This window comes from Hypanus sabinus, chromosome 18, assembly GCF_030144855.1.
Source record: "Hypanus sabinus isolate sHypSab1 chromosome 18, sHypSab1.hap1, whole genome shotgun sequence".
NCBI lineage: Eukaryota > Metazoa > Chordata > Chondrichthyes > Myliobatiformes > Dasyatidae > Hypanus > Hypanus sabinus.
The window spans coordinates 29,006,223-29,028,877 of record NC_082723.1 but is presented as its reverse complement, the minus strand read 5'-3'; the positions used below and the strand labels follow the sequence as shown (position 1 = coordinate 29,028,877).

The following is a 22,655-nucleotide window of genomic DNA, read 5'->3' as shown; positions in this document are numbered from 1 at the left end:
CGGGTGACGTGCTTATGAAGAATACAAAGATCAATTTTCCCTTTCCCTGGCACAGCGCCCTTCATTTTTCTTTCATCAATATGCCTATCTACGAGTCCCTAAATTGTCCATAATGTACCGCCATCCCTGTCAGTTCATCCCACACAACCACTGCTCTATGTTTAAAAATCTACCTCTGATTATCTCCTCATACTTTCCTTCAGTCACCTTAAAATTATGCCTGAGTCAGGTCAATGGCTCTGTTTCCATGCTGTAGGATTCTGTGACTCCATAACTCTGCATTAATAGCTTGTTGGACTATCAACCACTTTCAGACATGGTTGAGTACATAAGTGCGTTACTTGGCATTGATACTGACATTCAAGAAAGAGATGTTACCTTTCACAAGATGGTGTATAAACACTGATTAAACACGAAGAAGAGGAACATTTCATTCCTTGTGAACGTTAATATACTTTCAGGAACATCAAGTCCTAAAGCATATCATTCCCCGCCCCCCCCACTCTCCACTTTCCATAGGGATCACTATCCGTGTGACTCCCTTGTCCGCTCGTTGATCCCCAATGATCTCTCTCCTGGCACTTAACCCTGCAAGAGGGACAAGGGCTAAACCTCCTCCCTCCGCGCCATTCATCCCCCAAACAGTCCTTCCAGGTGAGTCAACATTTCACCTGCGAGTCTGTCGGGGTACCTGGTGCCCCCAATGTGGCCTTCTCATCATTGGTGAGACCGCTTTGTCGAGCATCTTTGCTCCATCTGCCATAAAAAGTGGGATTTTCCAGCTGCCACCCATTTCAACTACCCACTTCCATTCCGGCATGTCTGCTGTCCATTGCCTCCTCTACTGCCACAATGGGGCTATTCTCAGGTTGACGGAGCAACATATCATATTCTGTCCAGGTAGCCTCCAACCCGACAGCATGAACATTGATTCCTCGAACTTCTGGTAATTACTCCACCCTCCCCTTCTTGCTCTTTCCATTCCCCATTCTGGCTCCCCTCTCACCTCTTCTCCTCACCCGCCCATCACCTCCCACTCTCCCTCTCTTTCTCCCACGGTCCACTTCAGAGTCCTTCTTCAGCCCTTCTCCTCTTCCACCCAAACCATCTCAGCTTCTTACTTCATCCCCACTCCCCCAGCCACCCACCCTCCCTCTCTCCTATCATCTGCCAACTTCCTCTCCTCCTCCTCCTCCCACCCACCTTCTTACCCTTCCTTTGCTGTCCTGACAAAGGGTTGCAGCCCAAAAAGTCAACTGTTTATTCCCCTACACAGGTGGAGTTCCTCCAGCATTTTGTGTGTTGCTCTGGATTTCCAGCATCTACAGAGTCTCTTTAAGGGAAAATTCAGGACATTTAACCTAAGCTTGTAGATAACTTCAAGCTTGCAGTTCAGTGTGTTGTTCTGTGATACACACACAATGCAGACTGATGCACATCGAACCTTTTTTTGCCCTCGCACAGCAGCATCCCTTTGTTATTTTAATTCATTATTGATAACAAGAAGCAGAACAAAGTTGAGAGAAAAAATCTGTCAGTTTCCTTCATGTAACCATTATTGGAAAATGGAATGACTCAGACAACCACCTTAAGGCGATTGTGGCCAATTTTCCACTGAAGTAATCTAGTGCCACACGTACACTGGAACAAAACAGGCCCAAAAATGGAATAACACACACAAAATACTCGAGGGACTCAGCAGGTCAGGATAAACAGTCTTTGTTTCGGGCAGAGATCCTTCATCAGGACTGGCAAGGAAGGGGAAGAGGTGGAGGGAAGGGAAAGAGGTCAAGCTAGAAGGGGAAGGGTGAAGCCAGGTGGGAAATGGAGTGAGAAGCTGGGAGGTGATCGGTGGAAAAGGCAAAGGGCTGGAGAAGAAGGAATCTGATAGGAGAGGAGAGTGGGCCATGAAAACAGAAGGAGGAGTAGTGCCAGTGGGAGTTAATAGGCAGTTGAGGAGATGAGTAAGAGGCCAGATTGGGGAGGAGAAAGAGGACAAGCTAGAAAGTGATAGGTGAAGAAAACAGAGGCACACCTGTGAGTGGATTGTCAGAATTGAGTTATTGAGTTAACACCGTTAGCAGCAATCACAAGATCACATAACTAGGATATGAAATTATCTTTCTCACGCTGGTTCTAAATATGTGAACGATTTGGATTTTTTAAAACATGTATTTGTTTAACTCTGTCAGACATATTTTGAAGCATCTTGTTGCAGTTTGACATGAAGCACAACGAAACACTTCACAGATTCCCTGCCTGACCCTGTCAGAAGTAGTCTGTGCAAGGATAAAAATCCCCAGGACATAAAAACCACTCAGTATGCTAAACGTGAGGCCAATAAGCTAAGCTTGCAAACATAATTACCTGCAAATTGAGAATGTCAGGATTAAATGGGCTATTAAATGAAAAATTCAAAGTGCGAATTGTAAAAGCCATGTATTCGTTTTGGAGTAAGAATGTTTAACTGTTAGAAGTAGCACTTACTGATCTGGGCTTGAAATGGAGGCTATTCGCGTCTCTGCCGATAGTGCATTACTTCTTGGCTTCTTAACTGGTGGTCTTGGAGGTCTTGCCTGTATACACACATGCATAGTGTTAGAAACAACTGTAGAGATTATCACTGAAGTTTAACTCAAGTGCTCAGGGGTTAAAGAAATGGTCAGTATGGACAGAATACTCAAAGTAACAACGTTTAACCAGTTTCTACAGGAGGTACTATAGCATTAGGACAAGGACTTTTTGGAAGGGAAACAGCTTCTTTCCTCAGCGGTAAGGCTACTGAACTCCCTGCCACCACCCCGGACTCAACACACATGAAGCATCAGTAGCAGTGTACTGTTTACTTTTTAACTTGTATCGTATATGTTAATTTATTTGTGCTCCTTTATGTGTTACGTGCTGTGTGTGAGTGCACCTTGGTCCAGAAGAACGCTGTCTCATTTGGTGGTATGCATGGGTATGGTTGAATGACAATAAACTTGAATTTGAACTTGGAGAGAGTTCCATGCAGACTTAGGGCAATCCACACAGCTCCAGGGCAAAGGGAAAGGGAGAGCTGAACTCACTAGCTTGAGGCTGTCATCCTGCTGATGATGAAACTTGCTCCTGGATGCTTCTAACTTTACATGAAACACCGGCCAATGCATGAGAGGTGGTTCAGAAAACAATCCATGGCTCACTTAACTCTTGGTGTATCATAACAAGAATGTTGTTTAACTGGATATACATTCAGTGGTGACTTTATCGGGTACTTCTATACACCTGCTTTCAGCAACTCAATGCATGAAGACAAGGTCAAGAGGTTCAGTTGTTGTACAGACCTAACATCAGAATGGGGAAGTACTGTGATCTGCGACTTGACTGTAGAATGATTGATAGTGCCAGGCAAGATGATTGCAGTATCTCAGTATTCTGGTATTTTCACGTATAACAGTCTCTAGAGCAGGGATTCCCAACTTGGGCTCCATAGAGCCCTCGGTTAATGGTAGGATCCATGGCATAACGCCTGGGAACGCCTGCTTTAGAGTCTATAGAAAATGACGTGAGAAAGAAAAACCCATCCAGTGAGCGGCAGTTCTACAGGCAAGCAGCTTCTTCATGAGAGAGATCAGAGGAGAATGGCCAGACTGGTTCAAAATGACAAGGTGGTGACTAATTTAAATAACCACACATTACAATAGTGGTGTGCTGAAAAGCATCTCTGAACGCACAACACATTGAATGTTGAAATGGATAGGCTCCAGCAGCAGAAGATGATATGGTGTTCCACTCCTGTACCTAATAAAGTGGCTACTGAGTACATTTTTAGCTCTTTCAAAAGAAGCAATAGCCTGTTACTGAATTGCAAAGGGAATTAGATAATGTCCCTTCAACCACCAGGTTCAGAACAAACATACTTGTACTCATTGTCTTCACCAATGACACAACAGTGGTGGGCTCATCAACAGCAGTGATGAGACGGCCTACACAGAGGAGGTGGAAAAGCTCGAGGCCTGGTGCAAAGCAAATTATCTCCATGACAAAGGTGATAGTTATCAACTTCAAAACTCGCACCACTCCCACACTGCTTTACATTGGTGGCACAGCAGTGGAAACTGTAAGCCGTATCAAACTCCTGGCAGTGCACATCTCACACAGCCTCTCGTAGTCCTGAATGCCTCCTGCACAGTCATAAAAGCTCATCAATGCTCTCTTTTCAGGGGAGGCTGAAGAGAGCTGGACAGTGCACACCATTACTCTTGACCTTCTTTCTACAGGTGCGCAGGAGAGAGCTTCCGAACAAGCCATATCACTGCCTGGTACAGGAACTCCACTGTGGTGGACAGGAAGGCTCTACAATGGGTAGTCAAAACTGCTCAACGTGTCACGGGCAACAGCCTACCCACCATCAGGACACATATACAGAAAGGTGCTGGAAAAAAGCCCAACAATATCAGGATGGATTTCATACACCCTGCTCACGGACTGCTTGTCGCACTCCCATCAGGGAGGAGGCTATGTAGCATCCACATCAGGACCACTAGACACAAAAACAGTTACATTTCCCAAGCCATCAGGCTGATCAATACCTCCACCTACTAACCCACTCCTCCACCATATCAGTCACTCCTCTCCACAGCATTTCTGCACCCTTCATTCCCCCATCCACTGCTGCTTTACCCTTTGTACATAGACTCTATGTATATAGCTAATCTTATGTGTGTGTGTGTGTGTGCATATACACATACACACAGACATACACAGTTTCTTGCACATTGTGTGTTAAAGGGTTGCCTTATATTTATATTTATTGTGTTCTTTATGCTTATTGTGTATTTTTATTTTGCACTGAATTCAGAGTAACAATCATTTTGTTCTCCTTTACACCTATGTACTGAAGAATGGCAGTAAACAACCTTGAACCTTGGATCTTCAGATTCTCCCACTAAATGATAAACCTCCACCCAAACACACAGAAACCGGTAGATGCGGTTAACTTGAAATGCTTATTAAAAGGGTTACAAATGTACACCTAAAATGTAGGAGAAGGTGAAATGAAGGTGGTTCTTGAATAGGAAATGTACACAAGATGCACAGAATCAACAAAAAACACAAAAATAAACGTTTTCAGTCTTAGACAGTGTGATGTGGTTTATGATGTGTGACCAATACTCTATTGAGGTGATGATAGAGGTGTACAAGATGTTAAGAGGCATAGATCGAGTGGACAGCCAGAGATATTTGCCCGGGTGGAAATGGCTAATACAAGGGGGCATGATTTTAAGAGGATCAGAGGGATGTAGAGAGGGTATGTCAGAAGTAGGTTTTTTAGGTCACTGATGTGGATGTAGTGGTGGAGGGGTGGGTGCGTGGAACACCCTATCAGGAGTAATAATATAGACAGATACATCTGGGAGGTTTATGAGACTCTTAAGTAAGTTTTTATTCTGTATTTTCACCAGCAACGAAATTTTAGCAGCCAGCAGCAAAACCAGGAGTTGCTGCTGGGCAGTATGGCTTGAAGGTCTGGAAGGGCCTGGTCCATGCTGTATCACCAAATAAAACATACATAAAACTCCCTGCTCACTGTAGTTTTTATAAATGACTTCAGTGAGAAAGTGGAAAGATGGCTGGTAGGTTTGTAGATGAACCTGGTCAGGTGTCAGGTCTCTCAGTGGGAGAGCATTTTGGAGATAGTGATCACAATTCTATCTCCTTTACCATAGCATTGGAGAGGGATAGGAACAGACAAGTTAGGGAAACGTTTAATTGGAGTAAGGGGAAATATGAAGCTATCAGGCAGGAACTTGGAAGCATAAATTGGGAACAGATGTTTTCAGGGAAATGTACAGCAGAAATGTGGCAAATGTTCAGGGGATATTTGTGTGGCATTCTGCATAGGTATGTTCCAATGAGACAGGGAATGGATGGTAGGGTACAGGAACCATGGTGTACAAAGGCTGTTGCAAATCTAGTCAAGAAGAAAAGCTTACAGAAGGTTCAAAAAATTAGGTAATGATAAAGATCTAGAAGATTATAAAGCTAACAGGAAGCAGTTTAGGAATGAAATTAGGAGAGCCAGAAGGGGCCATGAGAAGGCCTTAGCAAACAGAATTAAAGAAAACCCCAAGGCATTCTAAAAGTAAGTGAAGAGCAAAAGGATAAGACATGAGAGAATAGGACCAACCAAGTGTGACAATGCCAAAGTGTGTATGAAACTGGAGGAGATGGCAGAGGTACTTAATGAATACTTTACTTCAGTATTCACTACGGAAAAGGATCTTGGCGATTGTAGGGATGACTTACATCGGACTGAAAAGCTTGAGCATGTAGATATTAAGGAAGCGAATGTGCTGGAGCTTTTGGATAGCATCAAGTTGGATAAGTCACCGGGACCGGATGGGATGTACCCCAGGCTACTGTGGGAGGCAAAGGAGGTGATTGCTGAGCCTCTGGCGATGATCTTTGCATCATCAATGGGGACGGAGAAGCCCTGGAGGATTGGAGGATTGCAGATGCTGTTGCCTTATTCAAGAAATGGAGTAGAGATAGCCCAGGAAATAATAGACCAGTAAGTCTTACTTCAGTGGTTGGTAAGTTGATGGAGAAGATCCTGAGAGACAGGATTTATGAACATTTGGAGAGGCATAATATGATTAGGAATAGTCAGCATGACTTTGTCAAAGGCAGGTTGTGCCTTACGAGCCTGAATGAATTTTTTGAGGATGTGTCTGAACACATTGATGAAGGTAGAGCAGTAGATGTAGTGTATATGGATTTCAGCAAGGCATTTGATAAGGTACCCTATGCAAGGCTTATTGAGAAAGTAAGGAGGCATGGGATCCAAGGGGACCTTGCTTTGTGAATCTTGAATTGGATTGGTCACAGAAGGCAAAGAGTGGTTGTAGACGGGTCATATTCTGCATGGAGGCCGGTGACCAGTGGTGTGCCTCAGGGATCTGTTCTGGGACTCCTTCTCTTTGTGATTTCTATAAATGAGCTGGATGAGGAAGTGGAGGGATGGGTTAGCAAATTTGCTGATAACACAAAGGTTGGGGGTGTTGTGGATAGTGTAGAGGGCTGTCAGAGGTTACAGCGGGACATTGATAGGAAGCAAAACTGAGCTGAGAAGTGGCAAATGGAGTTCAAACCAGATAAGAGTGATGTGGTTCGTTTTGGTAGGTCAGATATGATGGCAAAATATAGTATTAATGGTAAGAATCTTGGCAGTGTGGAGGATCAGAGGGATCCTGGGGTCTGAGTCCATAGGATACTCAAAGCTGCTGTGCAGGTTGACTCTGTGGTTAAGAAGGCATACAGTGCATTGGCCTTCATCAATTGTTGGATTGAGTTTAAGAGCCGAGAGGTAATGTTACAGCTATATAGGACCCTGCTCAGACCCCACTTGGAGTACTGTGCTCAATTCTGGTTGCCTCACTACAGGAAGGATGTGGAAACTATAGAAAAGGTGCAGAGGAGATTTACAAAGATGTTGCCTGGATTGGGGAGCATGCCTTATGTGATAGGTTGAGTGAACTTGGCCTTTTCTCCTTGGAGCGGTGGAAGATGAGAGGTGACCTGACAGAGGTGTATAAGATTATAAGAGGCATTGATCCTGTGGATAGTCACAGGCTTTTCCCCAGGGCTGAAATGGCTAACATGAAAGGGCACAGGTTTAAGGTGCTTGGAAGTAGGTACAGAGGAGATGTCAGGGCTAAGTTTTTTATGCAGAGAGCGGTGAGTGCGCTGAATGGGCTGCCAGCGACTGTGGTGGAGGTGGATATGATAGGGGTCTTGGACTCCTGGACAGGCACATGCTTAGAAAAATAGAGGGTTATGGGTAACCCCAGGTAATTTCTAAAGTAAGTACATGTTCGACAGCATTGTGGGCTGAAGGGCCTGTGTTGTGCTGTAGGTTTTCTATGACACAAAGTTTGGTGGTAGTGAAGGTTGTCGTAGATTACAGCAGGACATTGATAGGATGCAGAGCTGGGCTGACAAATGGCAGATGGAGTTCAATCCATAAAAATGTGAGTTGATTTGGTTTGGAAGGTCAAACTCCAAGGCAACTTGCAGGGTATAGGGCAGGGCTCCTAACAGTGCAGAGGAACATGGGAATCTTGTGATCTACACAACGTTCCCTCTAATTTTTTTTTTACAGATGCATGGACCAACCATTGCGCTGAGCAGGAAATTTTTACACAGCCTGAAAATTGTGCAGCACTTCAATAAAACATTATGTAAAAGAAAATTCTAGCTACGTGGCACAAAGGCTACGTGTGCAGGAGCATTTCAGTTACTATGCGGCCACACATCTGCATAGCTAAGAGAGAACAGTGGGTCTATGCCCAATGATCCCAAACCTTTGCTGTGCAAGTTGATAGTATATTTAAGAAGGTGTATGGTCTTTATTATTCGGTGGATTAAGCTCAAGAGCAGTGAAGTATTGTTGCAGCTCTATAAAACTCTGATTAGACCACATTTGGAGAACAGTCCGGTCACCTCATTATAGGAAGGATGTGGAAGCTTTAGAGAGGGTGCAGAAGAGATTTACCAGGTTGCTGCCAGGATTAGCGAGCATGTTTTATGAGGCTGAGCAAGCTAGGGCTTTACTCTTTGGAGCAAAGGAGGATGAGAGGTGACTTGATTGAGGTGTACAAGATGATAAGCGGTTTAGACAAAATAGACAGCTGGCGACTTTTTCCCAGGTGGCAATGGCTAATAGAAGAGGGCATAATTTTAGGATGTTTGAAGGAAAGTGTCAGAGGTAGGTTTTTTTTATACAGATAGTGATGAGTGCTTGGAATGTGTTGCTAGGGTTGGTGTAGAGGCAGATACATTTGGGACACTGAAGAGACTCTTAGCCACATAGATAATAGAAAAATTGAGGCCAGTGTGACAGAAGCCTAGAAGTCTTGGAACCAATGCTTTTGGAGTCATCAGAACCACAGTTGCTGTTTAAAGGTAATTAAGAAACCTAATAAGTCACATGACAAGCTGCTGGCGTAAAATCAGTTCAGGAATGTAGCCCAAAGGCTTAACTATTGCCAAAGATGTTTGAAAGCCATATGAAATGTAAGTTACCCAGTAAATACGATGCTTATTATTTTTGAAGGCTATATAATTTAACCATATTTTAAACTGGGATTCATAACAACTGTAAAGGTGAACAAAATATCTTGTCTATTTGATTCTCTCTCCCACCCCCCCGCACCCACTTCACGTTTTCTCTTCCTTCACAGAACGCTTCACACATCCTACATTCAATAGATTCAGCCATCTGCTTCCTTCGCAATCTTTGATACCTGTGACACTCCGTCAGCCACCAACGGGGCAGACGTCGCTGTTAGCTCTCCCTCCCACTCCCCTCCCAAGACGGTGTGGTCACTGGCAAGTGTGGTTGGCCCGGCGTGCTGTGAAACTGCTGGCTTCTTCTGCCGCTTATTTTAATCTCTTACTGTTTTGTCTGTCAGATACCTTGGGCTGGTTTTTATTTATGAAGCAGACGAGATAGTGAAGGGGATTATCAATTAAAGACAGAGCCACAACATGGAACTTAATATCAGTCTTTAAATATATTTAGCAGTTTCAGTTAAGGAGTGTTTTTTTTTCCAATTGAACTATGACAGCTGTTTTAAAATCATTAAAGAACAATTTCTGATTAATGACCTTACATGAGGAAATGATAGCAGTAATTCCACAGATGTTACTTCATGGGATTTGGCATACTGAAAATCTGGGATGCATTTTAGAAGCGTGAAGCGTATGAAAGTCAAATCCTCGAATTTACTGATCTGCATGTTGGTTTTGTTGACCGGATTACTTTCAGAGCAAGAAACCCAAAACCTTAGACTGAAAGGTTGCAGGCTGAACCGGCCATCACGTAAGACGTCCACTTAAATCACCCGGATTTGAGAGTAATAGTCCGTTGTTGAGAGAAAAAAAAATCCAATTCTATATTCACGAACATTCTCAAACTTAAAAAAGAGACGACAAAAGAAAGTAACTGAAGCATTCAGGGATTTAACTCGGTGCAGAACGCAACAAAAGGTTGGCAGAGAGGGGGAGGCTGTTCAACCCATGACCTCGGTGTAGCCAGCGCCACTGAAGAAAAGAACGGGGTCAAAGGAGGTCGGTTTGTAAACTTGCCGAGGAGGAGGGGGGTAGAGCCTGTCCTCAGACAAAGCCGCCCTTCGACACAATGGAGACGGCTTAAGCATGTGAACCCGATTGGAAGGAACAGAAGGATTAAGTTTGTGGCAAGTTTGCCTGAACTTGCAACAGGGAGAAACATGGGGGAAAAGAACAACAGAGCTAATTAGCAGCGCCGAGCTGTCATGGCTCAGTGCCAACAAACAAAAGGGAATGCCTAGCAATCAGCAGGATCGATGGAAAAGACTGCTTCATTAGGGATGATAGAACGAAGTAGGAAGAAAAAGAAAAAGAAGGCTGTTTAATTAAGCTTGAGCTGGAAGGTGATGCATGAAGTTTGGCTGTCATCGCGCTGCTAATACTTTCACCTTTCCGCCAGAGCTTTGAAAAGCCGGCGATTACCCCACTGGTGTCAGTAACACCAGATATATCTGGGGAGAAATGCAAAGAAGGATTGGAGCCATCGCCTAAAGGGACTTCAGTGGAAAGTCAGACGGAAAAAAAGGCAGATTCCCTACAGTGTTCTGAACCTGACAAATCCAACTGGGCAAATCCGAAACTGCTTCAGACCCAACTGCTCGCATTTAATCATTATTAAACATTAAATTCCAACTTATGTACAAAATAGCAGCATCACATACATACAGCAACATAACAATGTGTGCTTTCACTATAATGAAATTGTGAAACATTTCTTATATAGTTCTGAATTCTAGTGATTACAGCTGCGCCTTTATCAAATCTATAATCGCAAGACACTAACCTTCCTGATTTGAAATGTTAAAAAAAACAAATACCATGTGCTTTCTAATGCTGTGTTAATGATTTAACATCTGTAGAGAATTGCACATGTCACTGTCCCTCTCTGGGTTTGTGTCACGATTGCTAGGACTTGTCAATGAAGGCTGGTGCCGGCAATCGAACAATAACGCTTCATTGACACGTGACGTAGACCCGGTGACACGCTATTATATAGAGAGATAATTTATTCAAAGATTTCCTTAAATGCTGATAAGGCACAAAATGAAGATATTTCACTGAAATTTGCAACTGAATTTCAGTTCGAAGGAGACGTGCAGACAATGGAGGTCGCGCTTTCTGATTAGTTCTTCGGAGACAATGAAGTGTTGCTACGGGCAAGGCCTGATTTGCAATCAGGTCACTTCGTAATTATCGGAAGTGATTAAAGAAATGGAAGTTGTTCGTGCCCTGCACTTACTTTAATTAAGCAAAGTGTACTTTAACCCTATTCTTAAGACTAAAAAGTTTGCTATATTGTGTAATGTTCAAATCATCATGGGATGTAGTGTTCTTTTAAATCTCTCCTTGTACCTTTAACCCCGTTTCTATTGACAGTAGAATATGAGACAGGGCGAATGGGGAGTCCAGGGAGGGGTAGCACCTCTGGCGAAAGATCATATTGAGTCTGGGACAGCTCACTTATCTTCCAACCGCACTAAACACTCAACTCTCACCTCTGGCTTCATGCAGCTGTTAGCATGTGACAGTGGCCCACAACCCTGTACACCACTTGGACAGGTGAGAGAAGCCAGTGGGCTTCATACAGTTCAGATCCATTTTGGACCGTTCAGACATCTGATGGCGCAGGAAAAGCTGCTGCTCTTGAGTGTAGGTCTTCAGCTCTCTGATGGTAGCAATGAGAAGAGGGCATGTCCTGGGTAGTGAGGGTCCTTCGTGATGCATGGCACCTTTAGAAAATGCTCTTTAAAAAGGCAGAGCCTCTAATACAGATGCTGTTACTGAGAGGAGGAGCTGGCTCCAGGTGCCAAATGGCTTCCGCCTGCTACTTTCTGGTTAAAGACCTTGACAGTAGTGTTAAGGGTATTGGTAAAAACCAGAATCACATACACTGGGCAACAAAAAATTTCCTTCCTGAATACTTATGGGTGTATCTTAAGGATTTTGGGCTGCTGATCAGGACCATCACAATGAAATTCCCCTATCACCCACCTTTTAAAAAAAATTTGCCCATTTTTGTTATTTCAATTTATAATTCAAGTCAGAATAACTGTTGCCAAGATTAAGGAAGACAATTCTGTCGGTCCACAAATCAAATAGGTCGTCAATGACAGGCAATTCGAAGAACTTCTAGTGAGATGCAAGAAATTCGCATGGAAGGTCGTCAAGGATGTTGTTGCAAAATTTACTGGTAATTATAGAGCACCAAACCACGTGCAGCTGGTTGACAACATGTTTCAAGCATACAAAACCATGAAGTGCAACATGTCACTAAAGATTCATTTTCTGCATCCCATTTAGACTTCTCCCCTGGCAATGTCAGTGATGAGTGTGGTGACAAGCTTCACCAGGACACTGGGGTCATGGAGAAATGGTATCAGGGCAACTGGAATCCATCAAATTATTGATGTACAGCTAAGCAAGAAGCCTCAGACACTGAGTAGAAACAAAAATCATCAACAAAACATTTTTAGCTTAGTTGAACTATTACAAAGCTTCAGCACCGTTGTGCAATTAAATGCATTATATTCAATAAAAGAATGTCTTGTTTCTCCAAATTCCTACATGATTCAGGAGTCTGAAATTATATTTGTGTCCAGCTTCACACAGTCTATCATAAACAAAAAAAAAGTTCTGAGGAAGCAACACTTGAAAAACTTTGTTGTCTGGTGGTATCTACCCTGTTTAATAACCTACCATCAGAATAACAGTGGATTCTAGTTAATTGAACCAACAGTTAATTGGGGCAGCCACTTACTTGGGACAAGTCTTAAAGACCAAAGATTATGTGAGAAAATAGCCAGGATTCCCTTAACTTATTTGGAATATTGTGCCACTACATTGAGACAGGAGACAGATGCCAAAGTTTCTAACTAGTGTCAGTCACATGTACTTGTGTGTGTGGCCTTTAGATGCTACCTGGTGCTTAGAATGACCAATTTTTAAATAGCATCTGTTGCGTATGTTTGTGTTCAAAAAGCAGTGATTTTTGTCTCTGATAGTTGGTGAGAAATAAATAGTAAGACAATTTCAAAATGCTTTGCTCACTATGGTTTCAGGTATTCAGGCTTGGAGGATGCCAGAAATGGCTGGGAGTGAAAAAAAATCTTATTACTTCAATACGTTAGGAATTATGTAGAATTTGAAGGTATCAACAATCATTTTGAATGTTAAAATGAACATGAAAATTTGGAGGATGCAATCATTGAAAGCATTGTATGAAGGCAGTCATTATGTACACTAGGTGTCTGTGCTGATTTTGTTCATTTACAGTCAATCATGTGTGGTGGGCTGAGATATGTCTGCACCAACAGAGGTGTAAGGCACTCCTTCCCTCTAGTAGTCTGCAGGTCACCCTTGGGCAAGGTGCAACACCTGCTTAAGGCTGATTAAGACTGCACCTCTCCAGAAAAGTTAATTGCGCGTTGTGGCGATGTAGACCGCAACAACTGCAATTGGTCTGCTTGGGAGCATCGCATTTCATCCTACGCAATTCCAGTTCCTTTTCCGCCACGCCTGTAGGCTGTGCGTACACCCATGCGAAATAGCTGAATCAAATTGTCAAATCTACCTGCCGACATGTGAAAATATTTGAAATGCATTTCCTTGTCTATGCTCAAAACAGTGGCATAGAAAGCTCATCGCCAACTAGTGTTCTAGTGCACACCAACGCATGCTCGCTATGGTGTAGAGCAACGCGGAAGTGAAAATCAGGGTTACGGCGTAGGCTGCGGCGTAGCCCGTACTCACAAGTATAAATCAGCCTTTAGCCACCCCAGCCCCCACTGATCAGGGTCACATGAAGCCATGTAATCAGGTGGTGGATGGTCGTATGAGCAGCTGGTGCAGATCACAAGTCCTGGCTATGTGGAGTGTATGAAGTCCCTGTTGAACCTGCAACACTCAACACAATGACAAGCTTGATGCATTTTGCCTACAAACTTAGGAAACACTGCCCAGAAGAAGGCAATGGCAAACCACTACTGCAGAAAATTTGCCAAGAACAATCACGGTCAATGGAAAGACCATGATTGCCCACGTCATTCAACACAGCGTATACCAAACGAATGAACAGTCAACCAAAAGACACAGCAGTGTACACTGAATGAATTCCTCCACTGATAACTATTTGGAACCATAGTTTTATGGTACTGTAGTAGTAATGTTAGTGTTCAAATTCATTCTGTATTTCATTTAAATACGTAAAATGTTACTCAGTTAAATGGTAGTTGGCCTTTTTTAGACATTTTTAACTATTTCCATGAAACTTTGGCTAATTGGTGCAGCCACTTAATTGGGCCAAATTGCATTGGTCCTGATGAGTCCCAATTAACCAGAATCCACTGTATATGGAACGATGATCACAGACTTCCTCTGACCGAACTGGGCCGAATGGAATCAGTGGAATATGGAGAGCACAAAACCAACTAAGGGAGCTGAGCCAACAGTAAAATCCAGTGCAAATGAAGCCTCGTATACCAGGGACAGGAGTTCACTCATTTCTGTTTCATTTAATTGACGTTATTTTGGCTGTGCATTTTCTTTCAAAGCAGGTTTCAGGGAATATTAGTGGAGCTGTCTTTCTGGTACTTTGGATTAAGAGAGAACTGCTGAGTCCAGGGCAGAGGGTCAACCGTGGACCCATCCCAGACAGCTAATCTCCTTGGTCCCCTATTGCTACAGCTAATGGCCTGGTAGAAATTCTGCTCACTGCTTTCTGAGCATTACACACTCCTTTATGATTCTCAAAGGTAGAGAGAGTTACCAAATCAAAATAAAACTAATACTGAAAATGCTGATGCAATATTGACATAGTTGTCCATCTTATTCTTTGGTTTCATTTGAGATTATACTGGGATTAGAGTAGTATAGTAGTTAATGTTACAGGGTGTCTGGGGTTTCCAGGAAGGGGTAACACCTCTGGTGAAGGGCTTATTGTGTCTATTCCAGGGCAGCTCTCTTACTTTTGTTCCCCACTGGATACTCAGCTCTCACCTGTGGTTGCAAGTCACACAACAGCAGCCACATCCCGGTACCATGCTTTGAAAGGTGGGCTAAACCAGGTGAGGGTAGCCAGCAGGATTCATACCCCAGTGAGATAGGGAATTGCCTGTCCTAGCACGTGAAGTCAACTGTGGCATATTGGATGCATGAGATCAACAGTGAGATCCAATGGCCAGCAAGGCGGTTCTGCCATATTTTGTGGAGAGTGAAAGGCATGATGAGACACAGAAGAAGTCCTGGTCGTCCACTGCAACCAAGGAAGTCACCAGTTTGTGATGGCTACTCGTACCACTGGCCTGGTCGAGAAAGTGGAACTGTCCCAGCACTATGGCTTTTCTGCTTTAAAAACTCTCTCATACAGGTCTCCTGTCACTGTTGGACTTGATGGACTACAAAAATTTCAGTGCCAGTGCCAACGACCAGGGTTCAATTCCCCTGTTGTCTGTAAGGAGTTGAGATGACATGGGCCCATTTGGGCTGGAAGGGCCTGTAACCATGCTGTATCTCTAAATAAATAAATACTGCTTTTTTTTCCACTGAGCATTTGGAAATACTCAATAAATTAAGGACTGATATCTTAGCAACAGCGAGTTCTAGATTTTTGTACCCGAGAAATTAGAATCAAAGAATAAAATGCTTTAAAAATACATTAAAGCAACACACACAAAATGCCGGAGGAACTCAGCAGGCCAGGCAGCATCAAGGAAAAGAATACAGTCGACGTTTCCAGCCGAAATGTGTTTGTGGTTAAAAATACATTATTCTGGGTAGAGTATCATACAGCACCACAGCACAGAAACAGGCCCTTCACCTTACCCAGTCCATGCCAAACTGCTTTTCTGTCTAGTCCCATCTGAATTATGGCCCTTCATACCTCTCCCATCCATGTACTTATCCAAACTTCTCTGAAATGTTGCAGTTGAATCCACATCCACCATTTCTACTAGCAGCTCGTTCCATACTTGCACCACCATCTGAGTGAAAAAGTTCTCCCTCAGGTTCCCCTTAAATAGTTCACCTTTCACCCTATGCTTATGACTTTTAGTTCTAGTCTAAAACATAGTGGTTTATATGAATGGCCCTGAAATCTGGAAACATGAGTTAAATTAAAACTCTGTTAATTGAATAAAATGTGAATCAAAGGTTGGGGTAATTAGATATCTAATTATTGTATCATCATGAATCTATTATGTTTACTAATGTCTGTTAAGGGACAAGCTTTACTAGGTCAGGCCTATGTAACACCTGATGCACAGGATGTAGCTTTTGGCAAAAGACAAACTGCTGGAGGAATCCAGCGGGTCAGGCAGTGAAGGGAAATGGTCAGCTCTTCATCTGGCCTTAAGATTGGAGAGATATCTGGTATTAAGAGGTGAAGGGTACAGGAGGAGCCAGAGTGTCTGCAGCCTCATGTTTCAGTGTGGCATATACTTTGATCGTGATCTGTTAGGCCACTGAAAAGTTCAAAGTAAATTTATTATCAAAGTATGTAGGTATTTGTGACCATATACCACCTTGAGGGGTGTTTGGGCTGTCCAGATAGGGGCAGCTAGTTGTGCACATTCTGGGAGAACTCACTCGCCTTCGGTTCCCAACTGGACACTTGGCTTGCACCTGTGGCTCCAAGTAGCTGTTTTCACGTGACAGTGGCCTCATTCCGGTATAGAGCTCGAAGGGTGTTCTAAACCAGGTGAGGGTAGCCGGCGGGCCTCATACCCCAGTGAGATAGGGACCTAGCATGTGAAGTTAGTTCTGGCAGACAGGGTGGATGAAATCTACAGTGAGATCCAGTGGCCAGGAAGGTGGTTCTGTAACACTTTGTAGAGAGCAAAGGGCATAGCAAGGCACAGAAGACGTCAAGGTCATCCACTACAGCCAAGGAAGACTCCAGTTGCGATGACCACTCGTACCACTGGACCCGGACCTGCGAGGTCAAGAGAGCGGAACTATTCCAGCGCACCGACTTTTCTATTTTAAAAACTCTCCTGCACAAGTCTCCTGTCATTGTTGGATATGACGGGCAATAGCCATACTACCCTGAGATTCATTTTTTTGCAGATATTCACAGGAAAATAAAGAAGTAAAAATAACTTTTAAGTCCTATATGTAAACAAAGACTGTCAAACAACCAATGTGCAAAAGAAGAGAAAATGTGCAAATAAAAAAATGTCTCAATAAGAGCTATAATTGAATGGGTTTGCAGTGGTTTGAACGGCCAGACCATCATCAATTTCCCAAAAGTAAATAAACATAATACTGTGCCTGCAATACTCATTTCCCATTAATGAATAAGAAAACTTCCGTGGTCTTTGTTTAAACTTACCTGCTGTGGCTAAAATTTGAAGAGCAGAACAGCAATTGTGTTTGGTGTGTCCATCAGCAGGCTTATTAGGCTTATTTCTTAGTCTTTGGAGTCAAGTATTTTCTGCTTTCTTAATACTTGGACTATTGTGTTCAGTTCTGGTCCCCTCATTATAGGAAGGATGTGGGAGCTTTAGAGAGGGTGCAGTGGAGATTTACCAGGACGCTGCCTGGATTACAGAACATGTCTTATGAGGAAAGGTTGAGTGAGCAAGGGCTTTTCTCTTTGGACCGAAGGAGGATGAGAGGAGACTTGATAGAGATGTACAAGAAGATAAGGGGCAGAGACATTTTTCCACAGTGAAAAGGCAAAATGTTAAAGATGACTGGAGAAGAGTATCAGAGGTAAGTTTTTTTTAACACAGAGAGTGGTGGCTGCATGGAATGCACTGCCAAAGATGGTGGTAGATGCAGATACATCAGGGACGTTTAAGAGACTCTTACATAGGCACGTGGATGGTAGTAAAATGGAGGGTTATGTAGGAGGGAAGGTTAGATTGATCTTAGAGTAGGTTAAATGTCAGCACAACATTATGGGCTGAAGGGCCTGTACAGTGCTTTACTGCTCTATGTTAAACTGTACTGTGCCGTGCACCATCCCACAGTCGATAGACTTGACAGGCGACCTGCTCCCTGTCACAAGTACTGATCACTCTGCTCTGTACTTCATCACCTTCCCATCTCAAAGCAGGAGACCTTGGCTCCGTGTCTCTGAGACAAGGGAATATTTTGGGAATCATAATCTGTTGGTCAGTTGGCATGCCCAGAATTTGAGTTTACCATTCGGGTCTGTCATTGGTTTGTCCTCAGGGGATTGGGGGGTGTGGGGGGGGGGGTGGAGGGTGTCAATGCCGAAGCCTGGAAGTCAATTTGAAGTCCAGAATCAAAGCCCAAATCTGAAGCCCGGATTCTGGAGGCCTGTCCTGAAGTTGGAGGACTGTTTGTGTGCGTAGATGGGTGGGTGGGAGGGATGAAAGGGCTTGTTTTGTTGCTTTTTGTGTTCTGTGTTGTTCTGCCAGGCATTGTGAGCATGCTATGTTGGTGGCACTTATGGGGTGTCCCGCACACGTCCCGAGGTCTGTTGGGTATTACTGTAAATGACATATTCAATGTACACGTGCAAAAAATGAATCTGTCTCTTATTCTGTGAGGGATCATTGTGTTTGATTGGTAACAATACCTCATCACAAGCTATTTCTTTATGGTAGAGCTGAAGCACAATTTGATAAGCAGTGATGAGGCCAGTGACTGCCCTGCCACCAGCGAGGTCTTGTCTCTGGGAATTGTTCTGTTCATTATGATGTTTACGATTTACCTGTGCTGCGCACTAAGTGAATTCTTGAATTCTATTTTAACTTATTTATGGTAATATTTTGTTTTATGTGCTGTGTGTGATACATGTTTTGGGGGCATACTGTGATCTGGATGAACGTTGTTTCGTTTGGTTGTATATATGTACAGTCAGATGACAATAAAATTGAATTTCATCACTGATATGATGATAACATTGCAGAGGTCCATGCCAGCTCTTGAAAAATGTCAAACATCATCGAAAACGTCCCAAAAGCATTATCACAAAATACTCTTTCTAATGTACCACATGCACACAGCACCACACAGAGAGGCATATAAGAACTCTGCACACCTTATGAATATTGTAGATTACATTATAAATATGTAATTAGTCCAATTAAAAGGTTAGACGACCTCTGAGCATGTACAACATGCATGTTTCCTGTGTACAAACACAAACTGCCACATCCGTGCATGCATTTGAGGTTAGAGCCTTGTATCCAGATGTTAGGGAGTCCCAATGTCAGATGCACTGACACTGCCCAGAGTTCTCTGATGATTTAATCAAGCAAAATACCCTCCACAGTTTTATCATAATGTGAATCAGCACCGGCCACAGGTAGAATTAGAAATTCAATGGAGAGTGTTACACCTGTTCTGAAAGGTGAGTAAAGTTACAATCCCTTGGCACACAAATTGAAGAGAAGGGTGAGTGAAATTAGCAAAGCGACGTAGGCAGTGTTAGAATAAGTAAGGAAGGATGTAACTTCAGTTCTACTCACGGGTGGAGGAGTACAGTTTATCTTTGGAGGAGGCGGCCGAGGTGGAGGGATTTTCTCTGGCTGTATCAAAGTGGAAACTCAAACATCACAACCATGTACCCTTCAAATCAATTTACAGTAAAAAATAACAGAGTGCAGCTTCTAATAAAACACCGACTTGAAACTTACACATATTGGGAGATCATTATCCTGGATCCATGTACTGATATGAAACACTTGATCTGACACAATAGGCTTCAGCTAAAACAAACTCTTACATTTTTTTAAATAATTTATCTTGTACCAATTTTTAGAAGGGCATTATCTATAATTAGAGAGCATGGAACAAAGAGGCAAACAGGCAGAGTGGAGAACTCTTACATACATATACATCATTTTGTGAGACGTAGCACTTCCATGTAAAACTGCAGAACACTATTATTTTTATTCAAATTAAGAGTACAGTGCTTATCAAATTAAGTAATTCTTGCAGACATCATGATTAAAATCCATTTAGTTCTGTGAGCAAGAAGCTCAAAACTTCTCCAAATTGAATTTATTTGGATTGCTTATCTATTTCACATACTGATCTGAACATTACACAGTTAGACTGTGTGTCAGAGTCTGGAGTCAAGGACTGGAGGCCTGGCGGTGGCCTGTCCTGGGGTTAGAACTCTATCTGTGTGTGTGAGTTTGGAAAAAGAGCTTGTTCTGCTGTTGTTGTCTTGCTCTGTTTTCTTGATGATGTCAATGCGGCTGTTTGTGTGGTTCTGCTGAACATTGTGGGCCTGCTATGTTGGTGTCGGGATGTGTGGAGAACAACATCTTTGGTTGTGTTGGTTGTAACACAAGTGATGGATTTCATCCTATGATTCAATGTATGCCTGATAAATAAATCTGAATCAGACATCCAGTCTTCACACAAGGACAGCTCAATGCACCAGACCTTGCTGGTTTGACCAAAAGGTGAAATATCCAACTTGGAATTTTATTATGCTTTGCATTGGTTCTTCAGCATAACAGCTTCTTCCCTCCTGTCATCTGATGAGGTAGTATTCATTGTACCCATGATGTATGCAGATGCTAGGGAGTCCCCATGTTAAATGCACTGATACTGCCCAAAGTTACCTGATGATTTAATCAAGCAAAATCACCCTCCACAATTTTAACATAATGTGAATCAGCACTGACCACAGGTAGAATTAGAAATACAGCCCATCGAATCTGCTCTACCATTCCTGGCTGATTTATTATTCCTCTTAACCCCATTCTCCTGCCTTCTCCCCATAACCTTTGATGCCCTTACTAATCAAGCACCTATTAACTTATGCTTTGAATTTTGATTCAGTGTACAAATTTACCCAATGACTTGGTCTCCACAGCTGTCTGTGGCAATATATTCCACAGATTCCCTACTCTCCATCTAAAGAAATTCCTCATTATCTCAGTTCTAGATGGATGTCCCTCTATTCTGAGGCTATGCTCTCTGATCCTGGATTCCCCCATGATTAGGAAACTTTCTCTCCATATCAACACCAAGTAGGCCTTTCAACATTCAACAGGTTCCAATGAGATCCACCATTCTTCTAAACTCCAGTGAATACAGGGCCAGAGCCATCAAACACTCCTCATACCTCATTCGTTTCATTCCCAGAATCATGCCTGTGAATCTCCTCTGAACCCTCTGCAATGCCAGCATATCTTTTCTTAGATAAGGGGTCCTTTTTTTTCCTTCGATCAGTAAGTCTCTTCAGAAAATTTTAGCCAGACTGTTGTGTCGGCAATAGCTGAACACTCTGGGACAAAGGCTGACTATGACTTTAGATCCAAATGTTGATACAGCCCTGTTCTAAAATGTGATTTAGAAGTTCAGATCAAATGATAGGGACCTCTCTCAAGAGGTAGACCAACACCAATGCTTCAGTCAAAGTCATCACAAATAGAGGTAAGTTGGCTCTGCACCCATGACTGACAAATAGTCTATGTAACACATAAGCACACTTCAGATGTCACCATAAGCAGATCTATAAGAGTTTGCCAAGGTAAACTCAGGCACATAGCTACCACCTATACTACAGTACAGAAACAGGCCCTTTGGCCCATCTAGTCCATACCAAACTATTAATCCCATCAACCTGCACCTGGAACATAGCCCTCCATACCCCCCTCCCATCCAACACTTACCGGCAAGTATTGCAACAGTTGCTAACTATCTTCACTAGAGATTATTACATTTTATTTTGCTCTCTTTTTGCACTGCTTATTTACTTTTTTAACATTTCTCATTGTAACTTATAGTAATTTTTTATGTTTTGCGTTATACTGCTGCCACAAAACAACACATTTTCATGACATACAGTATCTCAGTGATAATAAACCTGTTTCTGATTCTGATTTTGATTGGTTGAATGAATTGCACCTGGAGTCAATAAAATCTGTGGAAGATGAAACTAAATATTTTGGACATAAAAATGCTAATAATTTTTTTGCCTCATGCCTTCACATAAATGACTAACAATTCTACAATTCTTATATTCAGCATTATAAATATGTGAAGAATCATTTAAATATAAATGATACAGTGCCGGTTGCGTTAAGCAACATTAATTAGTTGTTACATTGAGCTGCTTACCAATAAAACCTGAAGTTAAAAAAATGTCAATTTTTACTGAATCTTGAAAGGATTTATCAGTGAGTGCTTCAGTCTGTGTGTCACAGTCACTGCAATTGTGTTAATAGCAGCTCTACTGCCCTAACAGCAGGGGTACTTAGTGAAGTGTGTCAGATTAAAAGACAAGTCTGCACTACAGATCATCCAAATCTCTGCAACAATGAAAATTTAATTCTGCTCTAAGTCACAGGTCTGCCCTGGTCTTTATTTTATCACACAACAGCCAAGAAAATGTAGATCTGGAGTTAATAAACCATTCCACATAAAAGACCATAAGACACTGGAGCAGTATTAGGCTGTTCGGCCCTTTGAGTCAGCTCTGCCACTCCAACACTTACTATAAGTCTCAAACTATTCTCCTTCCTTCTCCCCATAACCTTTGACATCCTGCCTAATCAAGGACCTAGCAACCTCTGCTTTAAATACACCCAATCACTTGGTTTCCAGTTGTC

General features: G+C 42.7%; 1 protein-coding gene across 6 annotated transcripts in view; it reads right to left on the bottom strand.

The window, feature by feature from the left end:
* LOC132407438 (DENN domain-containing protein 1A-like) overlaps window positions 1-22,655 on the bottom strand; it is a 606,259-nt gene that overhangs the window by 45,623 nt on the left and 537,981 nt on the right. For 4 of the 6 annotated variants that reach the window (XM_059993934.1, XM_059993938.1, XM_059993935.1 and 1 more), the window contains 2 exons: window positions 19,554-19,613; window positions 2,488-2,576 (listed from right to left, as the gene is read on the bottom strand). In XM_059993934.1, the coding sequence (XP_059849917.1) occupies window positions 2,488-2,576; window positions 19,554-19,613 (149 nt within the window). The remainder of the gene's footprint in view (window positions 1-2,487; window positions 2,577-19,553; window positions 19,614-22,655) is intronic. The other 2 variants (XM_059993937.1, XM_059993940.1) reach the window with 1 other exon arrangement.